Genomic DNA, 19616 nt, shown 5'->3' on the forward strand with positions numbered 1-19616 from the left:
CTTTATGAGAGAATTGGAGAGGCATTTTAATGGAAGAAATTAAAAACACAGATGGAAGCTGTAATTCTTTCCAATTACAAATGTTCAAAGCATGTGTAATGTAGGATAACAATATACTTGCTTTTCTTTTTAATGAGTGAAAGATCGTTGCCATCAGGAGAGGATCTGGATTACGAGGGGTATAGAGAGGGGAATAAACAATGACAAAGCATTGCACCTACCTCTTTTTTAATGATCTACAGCAGCAATTCCCAACCTTCCCCATACCAGGATCCCATCCATGTAAGAACAGAAACATCTGGGACCCCCACTCCATCTCCACCCTGCTCAATCCGTCCTCCCCACCCCGGTCACTCGCTCTCCTCCACCCTCACTCACTTCCACCGGGCTGGGGCAAGGGGTTGGCGTTTGGGAAGGGGTACTGGCTCTGGGCTGGGGCCGAGGGGTTTGCAGTGTGGGAAGGGGCTCTGGGCTGAGCCTGGGGCAGGAGGTTGGATGCAGGAGGGGGCTCTGGGCTGGGGCAGAGTGTTGGGGTGCAGGAGGGGGTACAGGGTGCTGGCTCTGGGATGGTTTCAGGGCTGGGAGTATGGGGTGCTGGCTCCGGGAGGGGTTTGGGGTGCAGGAGGGGGTTTGGGGTGCTGACTCTGGGAGGGGGCTCAGGGATGAGGGTTGGGATGCGGCCTCCCGCCGGGCAGCACTTACCTCCGGCGGCTCCTGGATGGCAGTGGGCGCAGCGAGGCCTACCCCGACGCCACACTGCTCCCAGAAGGGGCCAACATGCCCCTGCGGCTCGTGTGGGGGCAGGGGACACGTGGCTCCACGCGCTGCCCCTCTCTGCAAGCACCACCCCCGCAGCAATCCCAGCCAATCGGAGCTGCGGGGGCAGTGCTTGCAGGCAGGAGCAGCACGCAGAAGTAGACCCCTGCCCCCCGCCCCCGGGGCTGTGGGGCTGCACTGGCCGCTTCTGGGAGTGGTGTGGGACCAGGGTAGGCAGGGGGTCTGCCTTAGCTGCAACCAAACTGGGCCGCCGGAGATCGCGATCGACGGGTTGGTGATCACTGCTCTAGCTCAACCACAAGTTATGGGCTTGATGCAGGAGTCACCTGTGTTATGCAGGAGGTCAGACTAGATGATCATAATGGTTCCTTCTGGACTTAAACTCTGTAGATAGCTTGGGAATGTTTTTTTCAGAAAGAGGAGATAGTGCCTTCCTTTTTCCTCTTCTATTCTAAAGGTGAGAGGGAAAATATGGGTTTGGGCTTTGCTTTTTGAGGTTTTTTCACTACATTTTGTAGCTAGCCAGAGACACAATTTCCATTTGGTCACTCAAAGGACAGAGTGTAGTGATTTATTACACTTCTCAAGCAGCTTTCAAAATGACATGAGAAAATTATCCATTAAACTCTCACCGCTATCCAGAGCTGTAGCATATACCCATATCCATCCGCACTGCAAGACAGCTAGCCAGGAGCTGTAGCACCCCCAGCGAAGAGCCAGAGCCACTCTTCCTGAGAAACATTGCCCCTAACCTGGTCACTCCCATGTCGGGTGGAGAGCCCCATACACAAATATTGAAAAAACACCCTATCAAAAGCAATAATGCTAAAGGCAGATATTCAGGTGAGAGCTTCTACTGAATTTAGACATACCAATCTCGGACGCTGTCGGAGGTTCAATAGCTTCCAGCCTGGGCCTAACTCTCAGGTAGATGCCCTGTCCTTTGCTGGCATTGCGAGCAAAGCCATAAGGTCTCACCAGTAATGTAACCTGGTACAGTCCCATTGGTAACACGTTCATCCAGCAAACTATAGCCGTTTGATTTGAAGTCGCGACTTGGCAGGTTGTGTGGTTCACCTTTATCTGCAGTGCTTGGCTGTCCTCAGCAAAGCCAGACCCTGTGATATAAACTCTGGTGTGGAGTCCATCAGCTGGAAGGATAAAGTAAAACAAAATGACGAATCTGTTGTTAAGTAATGACACCCACATTTGCTTCCCAAGAACAACGAAGCTGCTTAGGCTAACTGTGCTTAAGCATTTACTGCAGTCTCATCGCCCTAGTGATATGAGTGCCTAGCAAAACTATTGTCATCCCAATATAAAACATCGTTTCCCTCTGCTTCCCGAGCCTGTCAGCATTCACCTATTGTCTCTTCTCTTGTACTTTTATTGTCATCTCATATGGTGCCTAGCACACTGGGGTCCTGACCCACGATGGTTCATAGACACTACCACACTACAAACAACAAGAACAGAGGTCTTCTACGTTTACCGTTTTCCTCCCTTTCAAGTCTATACCTTCCTCTGGTCTCCACTCAAGCTGGCTGAGTGCTGCAAGACACTACGTGAGAACAGAGCAGAGCCGGAATTTTCCGTCTGAATGTTTTGCTAACGGAAAATGCAGTTCCCACAAAAATCAAATTTTGCCACGGGAAAATTCAACCCAAATTGGAATATTTCATTTCATGAACTGACCCAAAAGGTTTCATTTTGAATCTCTTCACCAGGACATTAAGCTGCATTTCCCTAGCAACACATTGCCTCATGGGAGTTGTAGTAGTGATTAGAAACAAGATCGTGTGACTTACGTGACCAATCACACATCATGAGTAGTAGATTGGTTGCAACCAATCTATAGGCTGAAATATGTTTGCCTGGACTGTGCATCAAACAGTTATGAACAGCACACACAATTGTCTGTTGTCCGACAAACTGAATAAAGAGGTAACATTTTTCAGGTAAATTGTTGGCTATGAATAGTGCACCCCTCTCTAGTCCTGATTTTGTGATACTCAGTCCATCTTATATATAATATTCTGGAATAAAAAAGATATAAAATAAAATGGCCTCCATCAGTTTAATTCTATTGGACTAGACCCTGGTGTGATTTGACATAACTCTGTTGACTTCAGTGTAGTTATGCTGATGTACAACAGCTGAAGATCAGGCTTTATCATGGGGCAATGTGCCTGAGCACACCCCCTTGTGGTCCCATGTGGTCCTGCAAGTACACAGCCCTCAACTCTCAGGGTTCAGAAATAAACCACTCGCACCCAGAGTCTTTAAACAATAGTCCCCTTCTCCTGGGGTCCAACTTAGTTCAATTAGTTTACCTCAAAAGATCTCCCCTTTAGGTTCAGGAGTCTTCCCAGCCTTGCTGCTTGGGCCGGAGGGGACCATTGTAATCATCTAGTCTGACCTCCTGTACAGTGTAGGCCATAGCACTTCCCCACCACCCTTAAACTCTATACAGTGTTACACCTATAGTCCCGGGGAGCCCTCATCTCCTGAGAGAAGCAGGGAAGAGTGCATGTGCATGCATGCACACACTCGCTCGTTCTCTCTCTCTCTCACACACACACACACACACACTCTCTGCTTCCTCTGATCCATTTTCCCACTTCCTTGCTGTGCTTTTTGTATCATCTGATTAATAGCTTAATTATTAGCATCTTAGTTCTCCTCAGCCTATCAATTAGGCACAGCTCTTCTTAATGTGGTCTGCTCTGGAGTAATTAATTAGAGCTGCAGTGACCAGAGTACTGGCCCTGCTGGTGGTGCCCAGCACTCTGTCACAGGCAGCAACAATCAGAATGGTAGCACTGTAAACAACCTTTGCAAAGCTGTACACAATTCCAAAGGCTGTAAGGGATACAGTTAAAAGAGATGGATCCAAACTACAAAATTCAGATCCGAACACAGATTCCAACACACCAAGTTCATGCATTTTTCCCACATAACTAGGGTTTTTATTTTAGCCTATTGTAGAAATAGGGGCCAGATGCAAAATTCAGATCCAGAACTGGGTACAGATTCCAAACTTTCCTAAGTTCCAGGTTCGGACCCAAGAAATTTGGCTTGAGCCCATCTCTAATATCAGAGAGGCCCTTTTGACAGCTCAGTCATCCCATGAAGTGCAAATACCGTTACCTGGTGAATACTCCACATGGCTGACTAAAGGGGTTGCTTCCGGAGAATACTGAAAGGCACATGAACCAGAGCAGTTTGCTGGGACATCATTCACCACCACCACCACCTGAAGAAATGGAGAAGAATGTTATTCCAAAAGAGGGAAGGGGACCCAGGTTGTTAACAGAGCTCTACAAAATGCTGACAATTAAACCCAGAATCTTGCCTAGTTTCATTTCAAATTTGGCCAAAGTTTTCTAGGGTTCACTGTAGGCAAGCCAGGGCCTATATTGATAACCTCCCTAGGTGCCTGTTGGATCATTTCTCATTTTTGACTGATAGTCACAGCTCCTCCCAGCTCCAATCCTCCCAGTTGATTGAATGCTCTGATTTACTCTACAGTCATCTCCTACCCTATGTGAAAGCCAGTATAAACTGTTGTTACACTCCAAAAAGTACCTTGTGGGGTCCCCTATTTATAACAAATTCCAGATCAAGTCTGATCAGCTTACAGGCCCAAAGGTAATTTTTTTTTAGCTGCTTGTGCTGCAAAGCTCCATTTGGGATCTGAAAACCAAGTTGTGATCTTGCTGCCTCTAGCAGTACTTCACCCCCCGTGAAAAAGTGTCTGCATTCTGAACTGGACTGGTGAAGCACAAGGTGCTTCTCCCACCAGCCTGCTGGTCCCCCGGGGCTAACAGGAGGGAAACACTGGACCATGCTGATAGCAAAAGTAGATTGTGTCAAAGGGAGGATAGCTCAGTGGTTTGAGCATTGGCCTGCTAAACCCAGGGTTGTGAGCTTCAATCCTTGAGGGGGCCATTTAGGGATCTGGGGCAAAAAAAATAGTTGGGGATTGGTCCTGCTTTGAGCAGGGGGTTGGACTAGATGACCTCCTATGGTCCCTTCCAACCCTGATATTCTGTGAAAAACAGACAGGAAGCAGCTAAGAACTGGCATGTGCTATAGGCCCCTCCCTTTTTTTTTTTAACACTATAGCCACACATTAAAATCAGAGGGGAATTTTGGTATTTGCTATTGGTATCAAGCCAAGACAGTGCTTCAAATGAACAACAAACCTGAGTGAGGAAATTTCTCCCATGTGTAAGAAAACCATAATGTTCTGTCTATCTCACTAGGTATATCCATGGCCCCAAGCACTGCAGCATCCGAAAGCCTCACAAGCTTTAATGTGTTTATTCCTACAATGCTCCTGTGAGGGAGGGGAGTGCTATTGTCCCTGTTTTACAGATTGGGAACAGAGGCCTTGTGAGACTAAGTGACTTGAGCAAGGTCACACAGGAAGTTCCTTGAAGAGCAGAGGACTGAACATGGGTCTCTTAAGTCCCAGGCTAGGACCCCACTGTGATGCTCTGTACCTCAGGAGCACAGCCGGCACCCCCATGTTCATCCTTATAATATGATTCTGTGGTATCCAATGCAAAGTTTGTCATGTTGGGTGTCTTCGGAAGACTCATGATGCACTGAGAATTGTTGTTATAGTAATGTTATAGGTTGTAATTTCATGTATATAGTTATGAGGATGAAAATGTGTCCTCAGGGCTTAAAACAAGCCCAGGCAAAACTCTCCAGGAGCAGAGGGGCAGTTCACACCTCATCAGGGCATGTCTGGGACAAACCCAGCCCAGCCTCACAGGAACAAAGGACACCGGCTTAGGCAGCAACAAAGGATCTGTTGGACTCTCAAGTGAGTCACCCCCCTTCCTTTGATCAGTTTGGGACTACGATGAGGTAATGCTCACCTGACTCTAAAGCGGGGGGGGCAAAGCCAAGAGGGAAGAAAAGACATGATAAAAGGGAGAGATGTTTGCCATGCTCGCTCTCTCTTCCACCTCCATCTACAGACACCACCACCAAGCACCTAAAGCGCTGATCAAAGGGGAGAGCCTGGCTGAAGGGCAGCCAGCCAGCCTGTGGTGAGAAGCATCTAAGTTTGTAAGGGCATTGAAAGTGTTAAGATCAGCTTAGAATGTGTTTTGCTTTTATTTCATTTGACCAAATCTGACTTGTTATGCTTTGATTTATAATCACTTAAAATCTATCTTTTGTAGTTAATAAATTTGTTTGTTTATTCTAGCTGAAGCAGTGCGTTTGGTTTGAAGCATGTCAGAGACTCCCCGTGGGATAACAAGCCTGGTTCATATCAATGTCTTTGTTAAATTGACGAACTCATATAAGCTTGCAGCGTCCAGCGGGCATAACTGGACACTGCAAGACAGATTCCTAGGGTTGTGTCTGGGACCGGAGATATCAGCTAGTTGCATAAACCAAACAGCGGCTGGCCAAAAGTGCTCGCTCACGTCGATGGGAGCAGTTTACATGCTAGGGCCTGTGCGTGAATAGCCCAGGAGTGGGGGTTCTCACGGCAGAGCAGGGTAAAGTTGGCTCCCAGAGTTGAGGATTGGAGTGACCTAGCAGATCACCGGTCCGGATAACACCAGGGGAACGTCACACCCACTCACTAGGTCAAACCCTGCTAAATAATGGTCCAAAAACTGCAGTTTAATATAGTGTTGCTACAGTGTTTGGAAGTTATCACTATAGAACCCAGTATCAGTTTGGTTTAACGGCACAGTCATAGATACATCGTTAGCTCTAAGCCCCTGCCTCACAAGGAAAAATCCCCCTCCCTTACTCGTGGTTAGTAATCTGTACTGAGTCTCATTGATTGAAATGCCTTTCTCATGGAGTGCAGCACAGTTCAGCAAGTGTAGGGTGACCGGATCTGTCTGGCAGACAGCAAGTCACAATGAGTTTATGGGAACTTTGGTCAGTTGGTGACCTACCTGCGTGTGGTTATTGGCGGTAGCTAGCATGTCTCCAAATATTGGTCCAATAAATACGCCGCCATCATAAACCACACGAGCTGCAATGGTTGGGTTAAGTCCTGTGAGGTTTTCAACAGAGACCTAGCATAGCGTGAAAGAATAAAGAATCAATTTTTTCTCAGCTTTATAAAAACTTTTTTTTCTTATACACATTGTGTATCATTTCATAAGCAACTCAAACTCACATAGCTAAGGTTTACACTAAGGGCTACAATGAATGAATGGGAACATTCTCTGTATCCGCTTATATGGCCCCATTGGCACAACATCCAAGCCCCTCACAACCTTAGGGTATGCATCCCACAACACAATGTTGCAATCTCCCTTTTACAGGTGGGAAACAGGCAAAAAGATTAAGAAACATGGTTTAAGGTCATGAAGGGAGTCTGCTCTGAAGCACAGAATGGAACCCATTTTTTCCACCTCCCAGGCCTGTGTCTTCAGCACCAGACCACCCCACCTCCCTAGCTATGGCTTTACATTGGCAAAGAAACGTACACAGGATTCCCTATATACCAATGCTCCATCTCAGTCTAATATGCTGTCTCTGACAGGGGGCAATGCTACATCCTTCATAGGTTGGTGTAAAAGCCCATTAATGCGCCTAGTCCCTGTCCAAACTGAGAGTAGGACCATGCTAGCTACTACCACATTTGAGCAGGACTTGGACAGAGGTGACACATAATTCTTGATGGGGAGGGGGGCATGATTTAAAGGTTCTGGGGTGGCACGTGACCACCCCACATGTCACTTCTGGGCTCTTTCCCACTCCCCTTGTGCTTCCCACGCCCACTCCAAGCCAGCACCACATTGCTCCCACACCCCTCACAGCTCCTTCCCCACTTCTCCCATTGCCTCCCTGCTGCAGGCATGGCACAGGCCGGAGCAGGGTCCGGACACTTACTACCATCGGTAACTGCGGCTGCGGACGAGGAAGGGACAGGACTCAGCAAGCTTCCCCAGGCCCCCTCTGGCAGAGCTGTGCTGCCAGCCTGGTCTCTCTTCCCTGCTCCAAGCGCCTCCTAGCAGGGCTCAGTGGGAGCGCTAGGTGCTAGTGCCTTTCCCAGGCATATGCCCCTCAGCCGTGCTCACCCCAACTCCCACCCTGGGAGAAATCTTGGGGGGCACATCACTCCTCATGCCCCCCTACACATCACCTCTATTGGGGAGGGTTTCTCTGACCAGCATGAACATGGACTTTTGTCTGAGAACCACATGAGAATCAGGTAATAAAACCCTGGTGGGTTACTCCATAGTATAATTCTCAGAGACAAAAATCCTATCCACCTTGGTCAGAGAACCATGCTAGAAGTCTGCTAGCAGCAACTATGTTTAAACATGACTGTGGCTAGCACAAGTCCAATCCCCATGTCAATGGGGCCTTCTTGTGCACTACTGTAGCACGCGGGGGAGTTACTTCCTGACCTCAAGCTTATGTTTCAAAGCATGAGGGTTGGTGGCTTCATATTTTTATCTCTTTGACTCTAACTGCTGTTCCTTTTCTTAATCATCTAACCATTCTAGAACTGACTAAGTTATTGCTCTCAATAATAGCCTTTGTCGGGCACTTTGCTGGAGTCTCCTGAGAGATCTAGGTGAATAAAACCTTTGTGGAAATGAAGCCTGTCAACACAGACATACTGGCTGGCAGATTTAAGGATGCAACAACAATTAGGGGGGAGGGATAGCTCAGTGGTTTGCGCATTGGCCTGCTAAACCCAGGGTTGTGAGTTTAATTCTTAAGGGGGCCATTTAGGGATCTGGGGCAAAAAAAATAGTTGGGGATTAGTCCTGCTTCGAGCAGGAAGTTGGACTAGATGACCTCCTGAGGTCCCTTCCAACCCTGATATTCTATGAATATTGCATTAAAAGAAAAGATCATCGTACATCAATAACAATGGGCAAGTCACCAGTCATGGAGTTCCAGGTCAGTGTCCATACATTTTGGTAACAAGTGCTCACGTCCTTGGTCACAGTGAAATCACTGGCATTGAGGTACTGGCCTGTGGAGTTATCTGAGTTGCATTGCAGGAGCTCACGGAGGTGATGGGAGGAGACATGCACCGGGACACCTGGGAAGTTCATTATAAAACAGGGATATCAACAGCTGTGCAGCCACAGGTCCACCTGGACCAAACCTGGGAAGGTATAACAGCGAGCGGGACATTACATGCACATCCATAGGATCTAATGCTTGAGAGAGGTATCACTGTCCTATGACATACCTTAGTGTGAAAAACCCTCTGCGGGTCTGAGCTAAACCCCATAGAAGTCAGTGGGTGTCTCTCCATTCTCCTCAGTTGGGTTTTGGATCAGTACCTAAAGCTGTCATCCAAAAATATCCCTTCCCGCTTTGGGGGTCAGATAAATGTGAAGAACTAGCAGCTGCCCCCCAAAGGGGACAGTCTGACAGCCCTGCCTTTTCAGGAATGTTTCCAGGGGTGATGTCCCAGCTCACCTTCCTTTGACTCCCAGAAAAGGAAAGTTTCACCCTCCCTTTACCTGATATCACTGTATTGGGCAGCAGGATCCGGAAAGTCCCGCCAATGGGTGGGGATGCAGCTTGCAGTCTCTGAACTGTCAGACTGACATTTGCACCTTCCGTGGACACAGCCAGGTGATCCTCTTCTGAGCCCTCCGAGGGCAAAGCTCCTCTGGTGGAGAGAATTGAACCATCTGAGTCAGCAGCTCCAGTGCGCGATGCACAACTCCACTCCAATGCAATCAGCAGGAGTGGGAGATTGCAAGCAAAATTCAACTGATTGCAATATCTTGAACCAGCTATTGTTCTCCATACAGAGCTAGGCAGAAATGAACCAGAAAGCCCCTCACAAAGGCTGGCCAAATAGCTTTTGTGCCTGTCCCACTCTGAGTCTGCTGAACTGAACCTTAGCATTTCAACACTTGGCACTGCGATAAGGCAGCATTTTCAAAGTGATGTAATGTCTGCGCTCCAGGAACCCATCCTCGGAGCTTCAGTAATACTTTGTTAAACTCTTTGGGCTACTGAACTTCAAACAAAAAGAACAGGAGTACTTGTGGCACCCCAGAGACTAACAAATTTTTTAGAGCATAAGCTTTCGTGGGCTACAGCCCACTTCTTCGGATGCATTTAGAATGGAACATATATTGAGAGATATATGTACACACATACAGAGAGCATGAACAGGTGGGAGTTGTCTTACCAACTCCAAGAGGCCAATTAAGTAAGTGAAAAAAAACTTTTGAAGTGACAATCAAGATAGCCCAGTACAGACAGTTTGATAAGAAGTGTGAGAATACTTACAAGGGGAGATAGATTCAATGTTTGTAATGGCTCAGCCATTCCCAGTCCTTATTCAATCCTGAGTTGATTGTATCTAGTTTGCATATCAATTCCAGCTCAGCAGTCTCTCGTTGGAGTCTGTTTTTGAAGTTTTTCTGTTGTAAAATAGCCACCCGCAGGTCTGTCATTGAATGACCAGACAGGTTAAAGTGTTCTCCCACTGGTTTTTGAATGTTATGATTCCTGATGTCAGATTTGTGTCCATTAATTCTTTTGCGGAGGGACTGTCCGGTTTGGCCAATGTACATGGCAGAGGGGCATTGCTGGCACATGATGGCATATATCACATTGGTAGATGTGCAGGGGAACGAGCCCCTGATGGTGTGGCTGATGTGGTTAGGTCCTATGATGATGTCACTTGAATAGATATGTGGACAGAGTTGGCATGGGGCTTTGTTACAAGGATAGGTTCCTGGGTCAGTATTTTTGTTCAATGATGTGTGGTTGCTGGTGAGTATTTGCTTTAGGTTGCGGGGTTGTCTGTAAGCGAGGGCAGGTCTGTTTCCCAAGATCTGTGAGAGTGAGGGATCATCTTTCAGGATAGATTGTAGATCTTTGATGATACGCTGGAGAGGTTTTAGTTGGGGGCTGAAGGTGACAGCTAGTGGTGTTCTGTTATTTTCTTTGTTGGGCCTGTCTTGTAGGAGGTGACTTCTGGGTACTCGTCTGGCTCTGTCAATCTGTTTTTTCACTTCAGCAGGTGGGTATTGTAGTTTTAAGAATGCTTGATAGAGATCTTGTAGGTGCTTGTCTCTGTCTGAGGGACTGGAGCAAATGCGTTATATCTTAGAGCTTGGCTGTAGACAATGGAACATGTGGTGTGTCCTGGATGGAAGCGGGAGGCATGTAGGTAAGTGTAGCGGTCAGTAGGTTTCTGGTATAGGGTGGTATTTATGTGACCATCGTTTATTAGCACAGTAGTGTCCAGGAAATGGACCGCTTGTGTGGATTGATCTAGGCTGAGGTTGATGGTGGGATGGAAATTATTGAAATCATGGTGAAATTCCTCAAGGGCTTCTTTTCCATGGGTCCAGATGATGAAGATGTCATCAATGTAGCACAAGTAGAGTAGGGGCATTAGGGGACGAGAGCTAAGGAAGCGTTGTTCTAAGTCAGTCATAAAAATGTTGGCATACTGTGGGGCCATGCGGGTACCCATAGCAGTGCCGCTGACTTGAAGGTATATATTGTCCCCAAAAGTGAAATAGTTGTGGGTGAGGACAAAGTCACAAAGTTCAGCCACCAGGTTAGCTGTGACATTATCGGGAATACTGTTCCTGATAGCTTGTAGTCTATCTTTCTGTGGAATATTGATGTAGAGGGCTTCTACGTCCATAACAAATTAAGGCTCCCAATAACCTTTCTGTATTATCATTCCCAATGTGGGACAATGGGCACAGAGAGGGGATATGACTTACCTGAGGTCATACAAGAAGGCTATAGAAGAACTAGGAACGGACAACCCAGGTCTCCCAACTCTTGTCTATCTTAGGTACTTATACAACTCTCATCACCACAGTATCCCAGCACCTGACAAACTTAAACATGTTTATCCTCTGAAGACCCCTTCTGAGGTAGATTAGTGCTACTATCCCCATTTACTGATGGGAACGAAGGGTGAGTCTGCCCTGGTGCTGGAGATGTAATTTCCAGCTCAGGTAGACATACGCACACTAGCTTTGATCAAGCTAACATGCTAAAAATAACAGCATAGCCACAGTGGCACAGGTTGTAGGATGGGGTAGCTGCCCTGAGTACAATCCCACCCTCGACCCTCTGTACCTGCTCAGGCACTTTGGGGGCTACACTGCTATTTTTAGCACGCTGGCTCTGTCTGAGTTAGCACGAGTACATTTATCCTACCTGGAATTACATCTTCAGCTTGACTGTGGGCATACCCTAACTGACTTCCTTAATGTCTTGACAAATTCTTTGGTGAGGAGGGGACTTGACTGCATGCCTTTCACATCCCACGTTAGGGCTCTAACTGACAGGCCCACCCCCAGCCCTAAGTTTTAACCACAAGGTCATCATCCTGCCTAGTTTTAGTCAATGTTTGTACAGTGCTTTGAGATCCCCTGGCCGGAGGAGCTACAAAAGAGCAAAGCAATATCAGACACTTTCATAAAGATTGTCTCCAAACAAGGAAGCCGACAGTGATTCAGATGTGCTTTGAAAAGCAACATGGCGCCTTATCATTGTAACTGTTGTTCTTCAAGATGGCTGCCTGCAAGGATCCATGCCACAAGTGATGTGTATACACCCCATGGAGTTTAGACCAGCGGCGTCCTTTGGAAGTATTTACGGACCTAGGCAGGGAACACTCACAGCCCTGACAGACACTGCTATTCCAAGTTCACACTGTCATGGTACATGCATCATCTGCAGCGGGGGACAATGGAGGTGATGCTTAAAGAACAATTGTTTGATGCTTCACAGTTATAATCTTGTTGTCGTCTTCTTAGTAGTAGTATTATGGTAGAACTTAGAAACCCCTGGACCTGGACCCCATTGTGCCAGGCGCTGTACAAATAGAACAAAAGGACAATCCCTGATCCAATGAGCTTACAAGCTAAACAGGTTTGTTATGCCAAAGGGATAATTAAAAAAGGTTGGAGTGATATTTACTCAAGTAGCTTTCACAAACCTGCTCGGTGTCTCAATGCATCTAATGATGGCAAGGACAAGTTATCTATATTGCTTACAATACAGACTGATTGGCCTGCAACTTTAAGATAGTTTTTAAAAATTTGTACTTCACCACTTTAAGTGTGGTTGGAGAAAAACAAATGTCCTGGGTGGCACAAGAGTGTCACCATGTGGTGACTTGTATGAATATCAGCTATATAATTCCCTAATTAAACACGTTTATTCTAATTCATAGATTTTAAGGAAAGAAGGGACAATTAGATCAGTGGCTCTCAATCTTTTCAGTCTACTGTACCCCTTTCAGGAGTCTGATTTGTCTTGTGTACCCCCAAGTTTCACCTCACTTAAAAACTACTTGCTTACAAAAATCAGACATAAAATACGAAAGTGTCATAGCATACTATTACTGAAAAATTGCTTATGTTCTCTTTTTTACCATATATTTATAAAATTAATCAATTGGAATATAAATATTGTACTTACATTTCAGTGTATAGTACATAAAGCAGTATAAACAAGTCACTGTCTGTGGGAAATTTTAGTTTGTACTAAGCAACAGAGGGTCCTGTGGCACCTTTGAGACTAACAGAAGTAGACTTCTGTTAGTCTCAAAGGTGCCACAGGACCCTCTGTTGCTTTTTACAGATTCAGACTAACACGGCTACCCCTCTGATACTTAGTTTGTACTGACTTCGCTAGTGCTTTTTATGTAGCCTGTTGTAAAACTAGGTAAATATCCAGATGGGTTGAGTACACCCTAGAATACCTATGGGTACCCTCAGGGGTACACATACCCCTGGTTGACAACCACTTCATTAGATGATCTAGCCTGACCTCCTGTACAACACAGGCCAAAAAATTTTCCCCAGTTGCCCTGTATTGAGCCCAATAACTTGTGTTTGGCTAAAGACCATCTTCCAGAAGGGTATCCAGTCTAGATATGAAGACATCAGGACTGGAGAATCTACCACCTTCCTTCATAGTTTGTTCCAATGGTTAGCAACCCTCACAGTTAAAATTGCGTGTTAGCTTAAATTTGAATTTGTCTGACTTTATCTTCCAGGCATTGGTTCCTGTAATGCCTTTCTCCCCTAGATTAAAGAATTCTTTACTACTCCCGTAGAGTCTCCCTGTGTCAGTACTTAGACACTAATCAAGTCACCTCTTAATCTTCTTTTTGACAAATAAATCGATTGAGCTCTTTACGTCTCTCATTGTAAGGCATTTTCTCCAGTCCTCGAATCATTTTTGTAGCTCTTCTCTGCCCCCTTTCCAGCTTTTTAACATGCTTTTTAAAAACGTTGACACCAGAAATGGACACCAGTATTCCACCAAACAGCTCGCAGACAAAAGTAAAATCCCCTCCCTGATGCCTATCCACTACTCCCCTGTTTATATATTTTTTTAAAAAACCACAGAATTCAGACAAAGCTGAATTTATCCACTCATCTTAGTCCATGCCACATAGATATGGAACTTCTCTTTCTCTCTGTAAAACCTATCAGTGAGACGTAAAGCAGGGGTTCTCAAACTGGAGGTTGAGACCCCCTCAGGGGGTCGCGAGGTTATTACATGGGGGGTCGCAAGCTGTCAGCCTCCACCCCAAACCCTGCTTTGCCTCCAGCATTTAGAATGGTGTTATAAATTAATGGAGATATCCCATCTCCCAGAACTGGAAGGGACCTTGAAGGTCATCGAGTCCAGCCCCCCTGCCTTCACTAGCAGGACCAAGTACTGATTTTGCCCCAGATCCCTAAGTGGCCCCCTCAAGGATTGAACTCACAACCCTGGGTTTAGCAGGCCACTCCTCAAACCACTGAGCTATCCCTCCCCCCTTTAAATTTATTAAAAAGTGTTTTAATTTATAAGGTCACACTCAGAGGCTTGCTATGTGAAAGGGGTCACCAGTACAAAAGTTTGAGAACCACTGGTGTACGGGGAGATCTACTTACAAGTGAAGTCACAGCTACGCTGTACCTATCTACCATGCTAGGAAGCTTGGCTGGTTTTGAATTGCAGACAGGGCTGTAGTGTGTTTTAACCATGTTACCAAATCACCTGAGAGCCTTGAACTTTGAAAGATTGTAGCAGGAACTACTTACACTGAACAGATAAGGTCTTGGGAGACCCCCTTAAAATATAAACTGGATTGTTTCCATTTCTCTATTTTTTCCTCCTTGCTGACTTGGGTTGCATTTCTTTAAAATCCATGAGTCTGATTTTTCAGAGGTGCTGAGCACATACAGCTGCCATAGATTTCAGTAAGAGTTGTAGGTGCTCCTTTCTTTGTCTGTCTGTGATCCAAGTAGACAAAACTCTCTGGGGCAGCGATGTATGTGTGTGTATAGTACCTACCACAATGGGACCCTGATCTCAGCTGGGGCCCATGGCTGCTACTGGAAATACAAATAATAATAACAAGCTGATTCATAATCACACACAGAGTGCTGGCCTTAAAAAATAACACTGAAAAAATGAATAAGAACAGCCCCTCCCTATGAGCTGTGAAAACACTACTACACTGCACTACTACATAAGACACCAGGGTGAACCGGACCTGAGAGGTCATGGAGGAGTTCTTTGTTGTGTATGTAGGGTGGGATGGGGTGGAGTGTGTTTGACTGGTTTTTAAGAGAATGAGCCCAAATCACAAAATCCAAATCTAAACTCCCCTCAAAGTTCCAGGCTGTTCGGACTCTGTGCTCCAGTTCAGCATGGAGATAAACCAGGCACAACATTCCAGTCCGGAACCAAATTCTCCCAAAGTTTGGGATTAGAAATTCAGGACTTTTTTTTTTTTAATCTAAAAGCGTATAGTTCTCTCTGTTCTGTTTAGTCCAGGGCCCTGCCTTACTGTTAACAAGTCGGGATTTCTGGTGACATGGGCCTCTGTCTGGTCCCCTTCAAGAAGGGCTGAGGCAAGATGAGACCTTCTAGCAGAGGGTCTGATGGAAAATGACCACACACACAAAAAACCCATCAAGCACTTGCAAGTGAAAGAATAAGAATTCCTAGGAACAGCAACACAGGAATTGCCAGACTGGGTCAGATCTAGTCCAGCATCCTGACTCTGGCAGCGGCCAGCACCAGCTGCTCCAGAGGAAGATATGAGAATCTATACTAGGCACATGTGGGATAATCTGCCTCCAATTCCTACCTCAGTGACAGAAGAGGGAGATTGCTGCCACAGCCAGCCACCAGAAAGGACACGTTGTAGGTTGAGGGAGACCCCACCACAGATACTTCTTGGATAACATTTCCACCCGGACGAGCTGGTCTGGGATCCCTTTGAAAAACTGAAAGGAAAATATTATTATTCATTAGAGATAGTCACTGTTTTTTTTATTTCAAAACTTCAAAGTCGTTTCCGTTTCAAAATTGGAAACGGACCCACTTGTTGGTGTTTCTTCAATATTTCTCATAACATTGGCAACTTTTTATCAAAAATGTCAGTGAATTGTTTCATTTACTGAAAACCCAGTGTTTTCAGGGAGCTAAAAAGGGTCAACCACCATTTTTGATACGGTAGAACCTCAGAGTTACAAACACCTTGGGAATGTTCGTAACTCTGAAATGTTTGTAACTCTGAACAAAACATTAGGGTTGTTCTTTCAAAAGTTTACAACTGAATATTGACTTAATACAGCTTTGAAACTTTACAATTGAGAAGAAAAATGCTGCTTTCCTTTTATTTTATGAATAATTTTACATTTAACACAGTACTGCAGTGTATTTGCTTATTTATTTATTTGTTTATTCTCTCTGCTGCTGCCCGATTGCGTACTTCCGGTTCCAAATGAGGTGTGTGGTAACTGGTCAGTTTGTAACCCTGGTGTTCATAACTCTGAGGTTCTACTGTAGACATTTTCAATGAAAACAAAATAAATTTAAGTTGATGGTTTTTCAAGAAACTGTTTTCAGAAAAATGCAGGTCATTTTTTTTTCTTTGTATTTTTTGAATGAAAAAACACTCTCTCTAAAAGCCAGCTCATGTATTGATATTTTGTAGGGAAGGTAGTGCCTAGAACAGCAGCAACAAAGAGAAAAGGATTCAATTACCAGCTACGTTTCTATCTGAGACGATAATTTCATCAAGGTAAAACCAGCCAGATGTCTCCTCCTCTCTTTCAGGGATCAGCATGTCGATCTGATGCACAAATACCGGTGAGTTGGCTTCAAGGTCCCGGAGGGATTCAGAGCCATTCACACAGCCCCTCCAGAGATCAGCACACGTGAACTTCCAGCTGAAAGGCATTCAGAGTGCATTTCACTAATAGCCAGCTTAAGGGATAGGTGAGCTAGGCAGCTGCCTAATTCTTATACCCAAGTGGGCGCTAATATGATGGCCGCCATCTCGGCTGACACTCTCAGAATTGAACCAGGGATCTCCAGAGCTATAAGTCACTACAGCATGAGTTAAAGCATTATGGCTTCCCCAGTGCGGGGTTTCAACAGCCTTGTCTTCTCTGTGGTTCAACACAGAGAGGGACCTGTTACACACACTCACCAGTGGGTTACACAAAGACTGGGCCTCCTCATGTTCAAATTGTTTTAAACAATACTAAAAATATCTGGGCCTGTTTGGCATTCAGCAGGGAGATCCCAAGTTCCTCCCATATGCCCAGAGTGCTTTAATGCTAGAATTCCAAGCCTCTGCAACACAGAGAGCTGCATTATCATCTTGCCAGGTACTCAAGGGCTGTACCTAGTAAATCATGGATTTCCAAAAATAAATGCAACACCACAGCCATGCAACTAGCTCACACCTCTCTGCCTTGAGAAACAGAAACCGATTGTTGCTTAACTTGACTAAAAGCCTCCATTAATCAGCTTTTCTCTTATCCTGCAGATACACAGAGAAAGAGTGGCCCACAGCTGCATTTCATGGCAAATGTATCTTCACTTGTCGTGATACATATCACTTGCCCATGCCTTAAACCTTCATGCCAGCTGTTGCAATCCCCACCACCACCTTGGAAGCACTGTTACAACTATGCAAAGGATCCTGAGGGGTTGTGGGTGTATAGCAGATGTCAAATGCTCTTAATATGTATGGCAATATTCACCTAGGGCCAGTCCTCTCAGCTAGTGCAAAAAGGAAGTCTGGGTAAGAATCTTGTCTCTACTAAACGCAAAGAGGACATATTAAATTAACAGCCAGGTTCAACCCTTAACCATTATAAAAGCTAACGAGCACAACAGAATACGTCATACCAAACTAGACCGCTTGTCGACCTAGGATGGTATCCTATCTCCAAGAACGGCCAATGAAATAACTTTAGACTAAGTAAGGGTGAGCATTACGTCCAAGAAATATCCTTGCTGAGTTCCTGGAAAGGACTTTTGTTTGCCCCAACATAAAGACAGACCCCCGAAGAACACATCCCTGGCCTGGCACAGGATATAGCGCACGCCGAGATAGGACACTTGCCAATAATCAGTTCCAACGCAGACCTCCAGCCAGGTTGGATATGCCCACAGTGGCTAGCCCTGTACAACTCAGCATTAACGTAGTGCATTGACTCCAACAATCCAGTCATCCAGGACAGAGCGCTGGGTTAAGGCAGAGTAGCAGCAGCATGCATTCTAAATACTTTGTTGAACTCAACAATGCAGGAAAGTATGGAGGGAAATAGCTTAATAAGCATCAAAAATAATTAGACATACCTAAGAATGGCATCTGCAGGTACATTTGTTAGGATAAAATCACAAGGGCTATCACTCCTACGTGTGTTTCCAGGAATATGCTGGCTGACAGATGGGGGTCAAGAAGAAATGCCGTAAGTTCCTAACTATTTCTGAGATTAAGTGTTGTGCAGCCACTACTCGGAGTCTTTCCCGTTACAGCAGTTGGCTTGTGGCGTTCATTGTCAAGGCACCAAGGGGATGTCCACTCTGCAGTTAAACACCCGCGGCTGGCCTGTGCTTGGGCTCACGGGGCTGGGGGTCGCAGGACTATTTAATGGCAGTGTAGACATTCAGGGTCAGGTCTGGGACCCTCCCTCCTGGCAGGGTCCCAGAGCTCCAGCACGAGCCCAGATAATTAAATAGCCCTGCAGCCCTAGCCCCACAAGCCCAAGCACAGCTGACGTGGGACAGCCATGAGTTTTTAACTGCAGTGTAGACACACCCCTAGAGGCCTTCAGGGAGGGGTATTATTACGATTACCGTGTCCACGTGTAACGTACTGGTTAAATGGCTTGTGCTGGTCAGTCTCCAGTGGAAGCCCCACGAGGAAGATAAAAGCTTTGCTACTCCGTGTGGCTGTTCCCTATTTCAAGGAGTAAAGGCCTTGGAGGGGACAGTGCTGAGTTCTATTGCCAGTGCTCAGTGTGTGTGGTTTTGCTGATGAACACAACAGGCCAGATGTTCAGCTGGATTAAATATGCATAGCTCTATTGACTTCCATGGGGCTATGAAATTTTACACCAGCTGAGGTGCTGCCCCTATGCTGGTATGTCTACAGCACACAGGTTTGTTCTCTTAGTGTGGAGAAAGCCATTTGCTGAAACTATACCACATGTATCCTTGTACTGGGTACCTTTCTGGGCTGGTCTCATTGAGACTCCACAGGCAAGTAAGATTCTTCTTCACCGTATTTAGAAAGGTGTTGATATAGGACACCGAAACATAAAGGGTATCGCTCACGTAACCTTTATATGCAAAGCACACCTGAGAAAGGGGAAGGAAAACAATACATTATGGTTATTACCAGCTGAGGTCTGTTTCTTGACTTATGTGAAATGAGTTGCTGCTTTTAGTCCGATTTCTCGTGAAAAGAAGTTTACACTGTAATGCCCACTATCTTGACTGATAGTAATTGGCACTGCTGCTGGCATCTCCAACATAAAAAAGACTAAAATGGGCATTGAGAATGAATTGTCCCT

At 45.7% G+C, this 19616-nt stretch overlaps 1 protein-coding gene across 1 annotated transcript in view; it reads right to left on the reverse strand.

Moving 5' to 3' along the window:
• PKHD1 (PKHD1 ciliary IPT domain containing fibrocystin/polyductin) overlaps positions 1–19616 on the reverse strand; it is a 309667-nt gene that overhangs the window by 244532 nt on the left and 45519 nt on the right. Inside the window, exons 20-27 of the mRNA XM_034766923.1 lie at positions 19271–19401; positions 16789–16973; positions 15887–16025; positions 9258–9409; positions 8643–8827; positions 6714–6836; positions 3928–4033; positions 1650–1928 (exon numbers count right to left, since the gene is read on the reverse strand). Coding sequence (XP_034622814.1) covers positions 1650–1928; positions 3928–4033; positions 6714–6836; positions 8643–8827; positions 9258–9409; positions 15887–16025; positions 16789–16973; positions 19271–19401 — 1300 coding nt within the window. The remainder of the gene's footprint in view (positions 1–1649; positions 1929–3927; positions 4034–6713; positions 6837–8642; positions 8828–9257; positions 9410–15886; positions 16026–16788; positions 16974–19270; positions 19402–19616) is intronic.

The sequence above is a fragment of the Trachemys scripta genome, chromosome 3 (genome assembly GCF_013100865.1).
Source record: "Trachemys scripta elegans isolate TJP31775 chromosome 3, CAS_Tse_1.0, whole genome shotgun sequence".
NCBI lineage: Eukaryota > Metazoa > Chordata > Testudines > Emydidae > Trachemys > Trachemys scripta.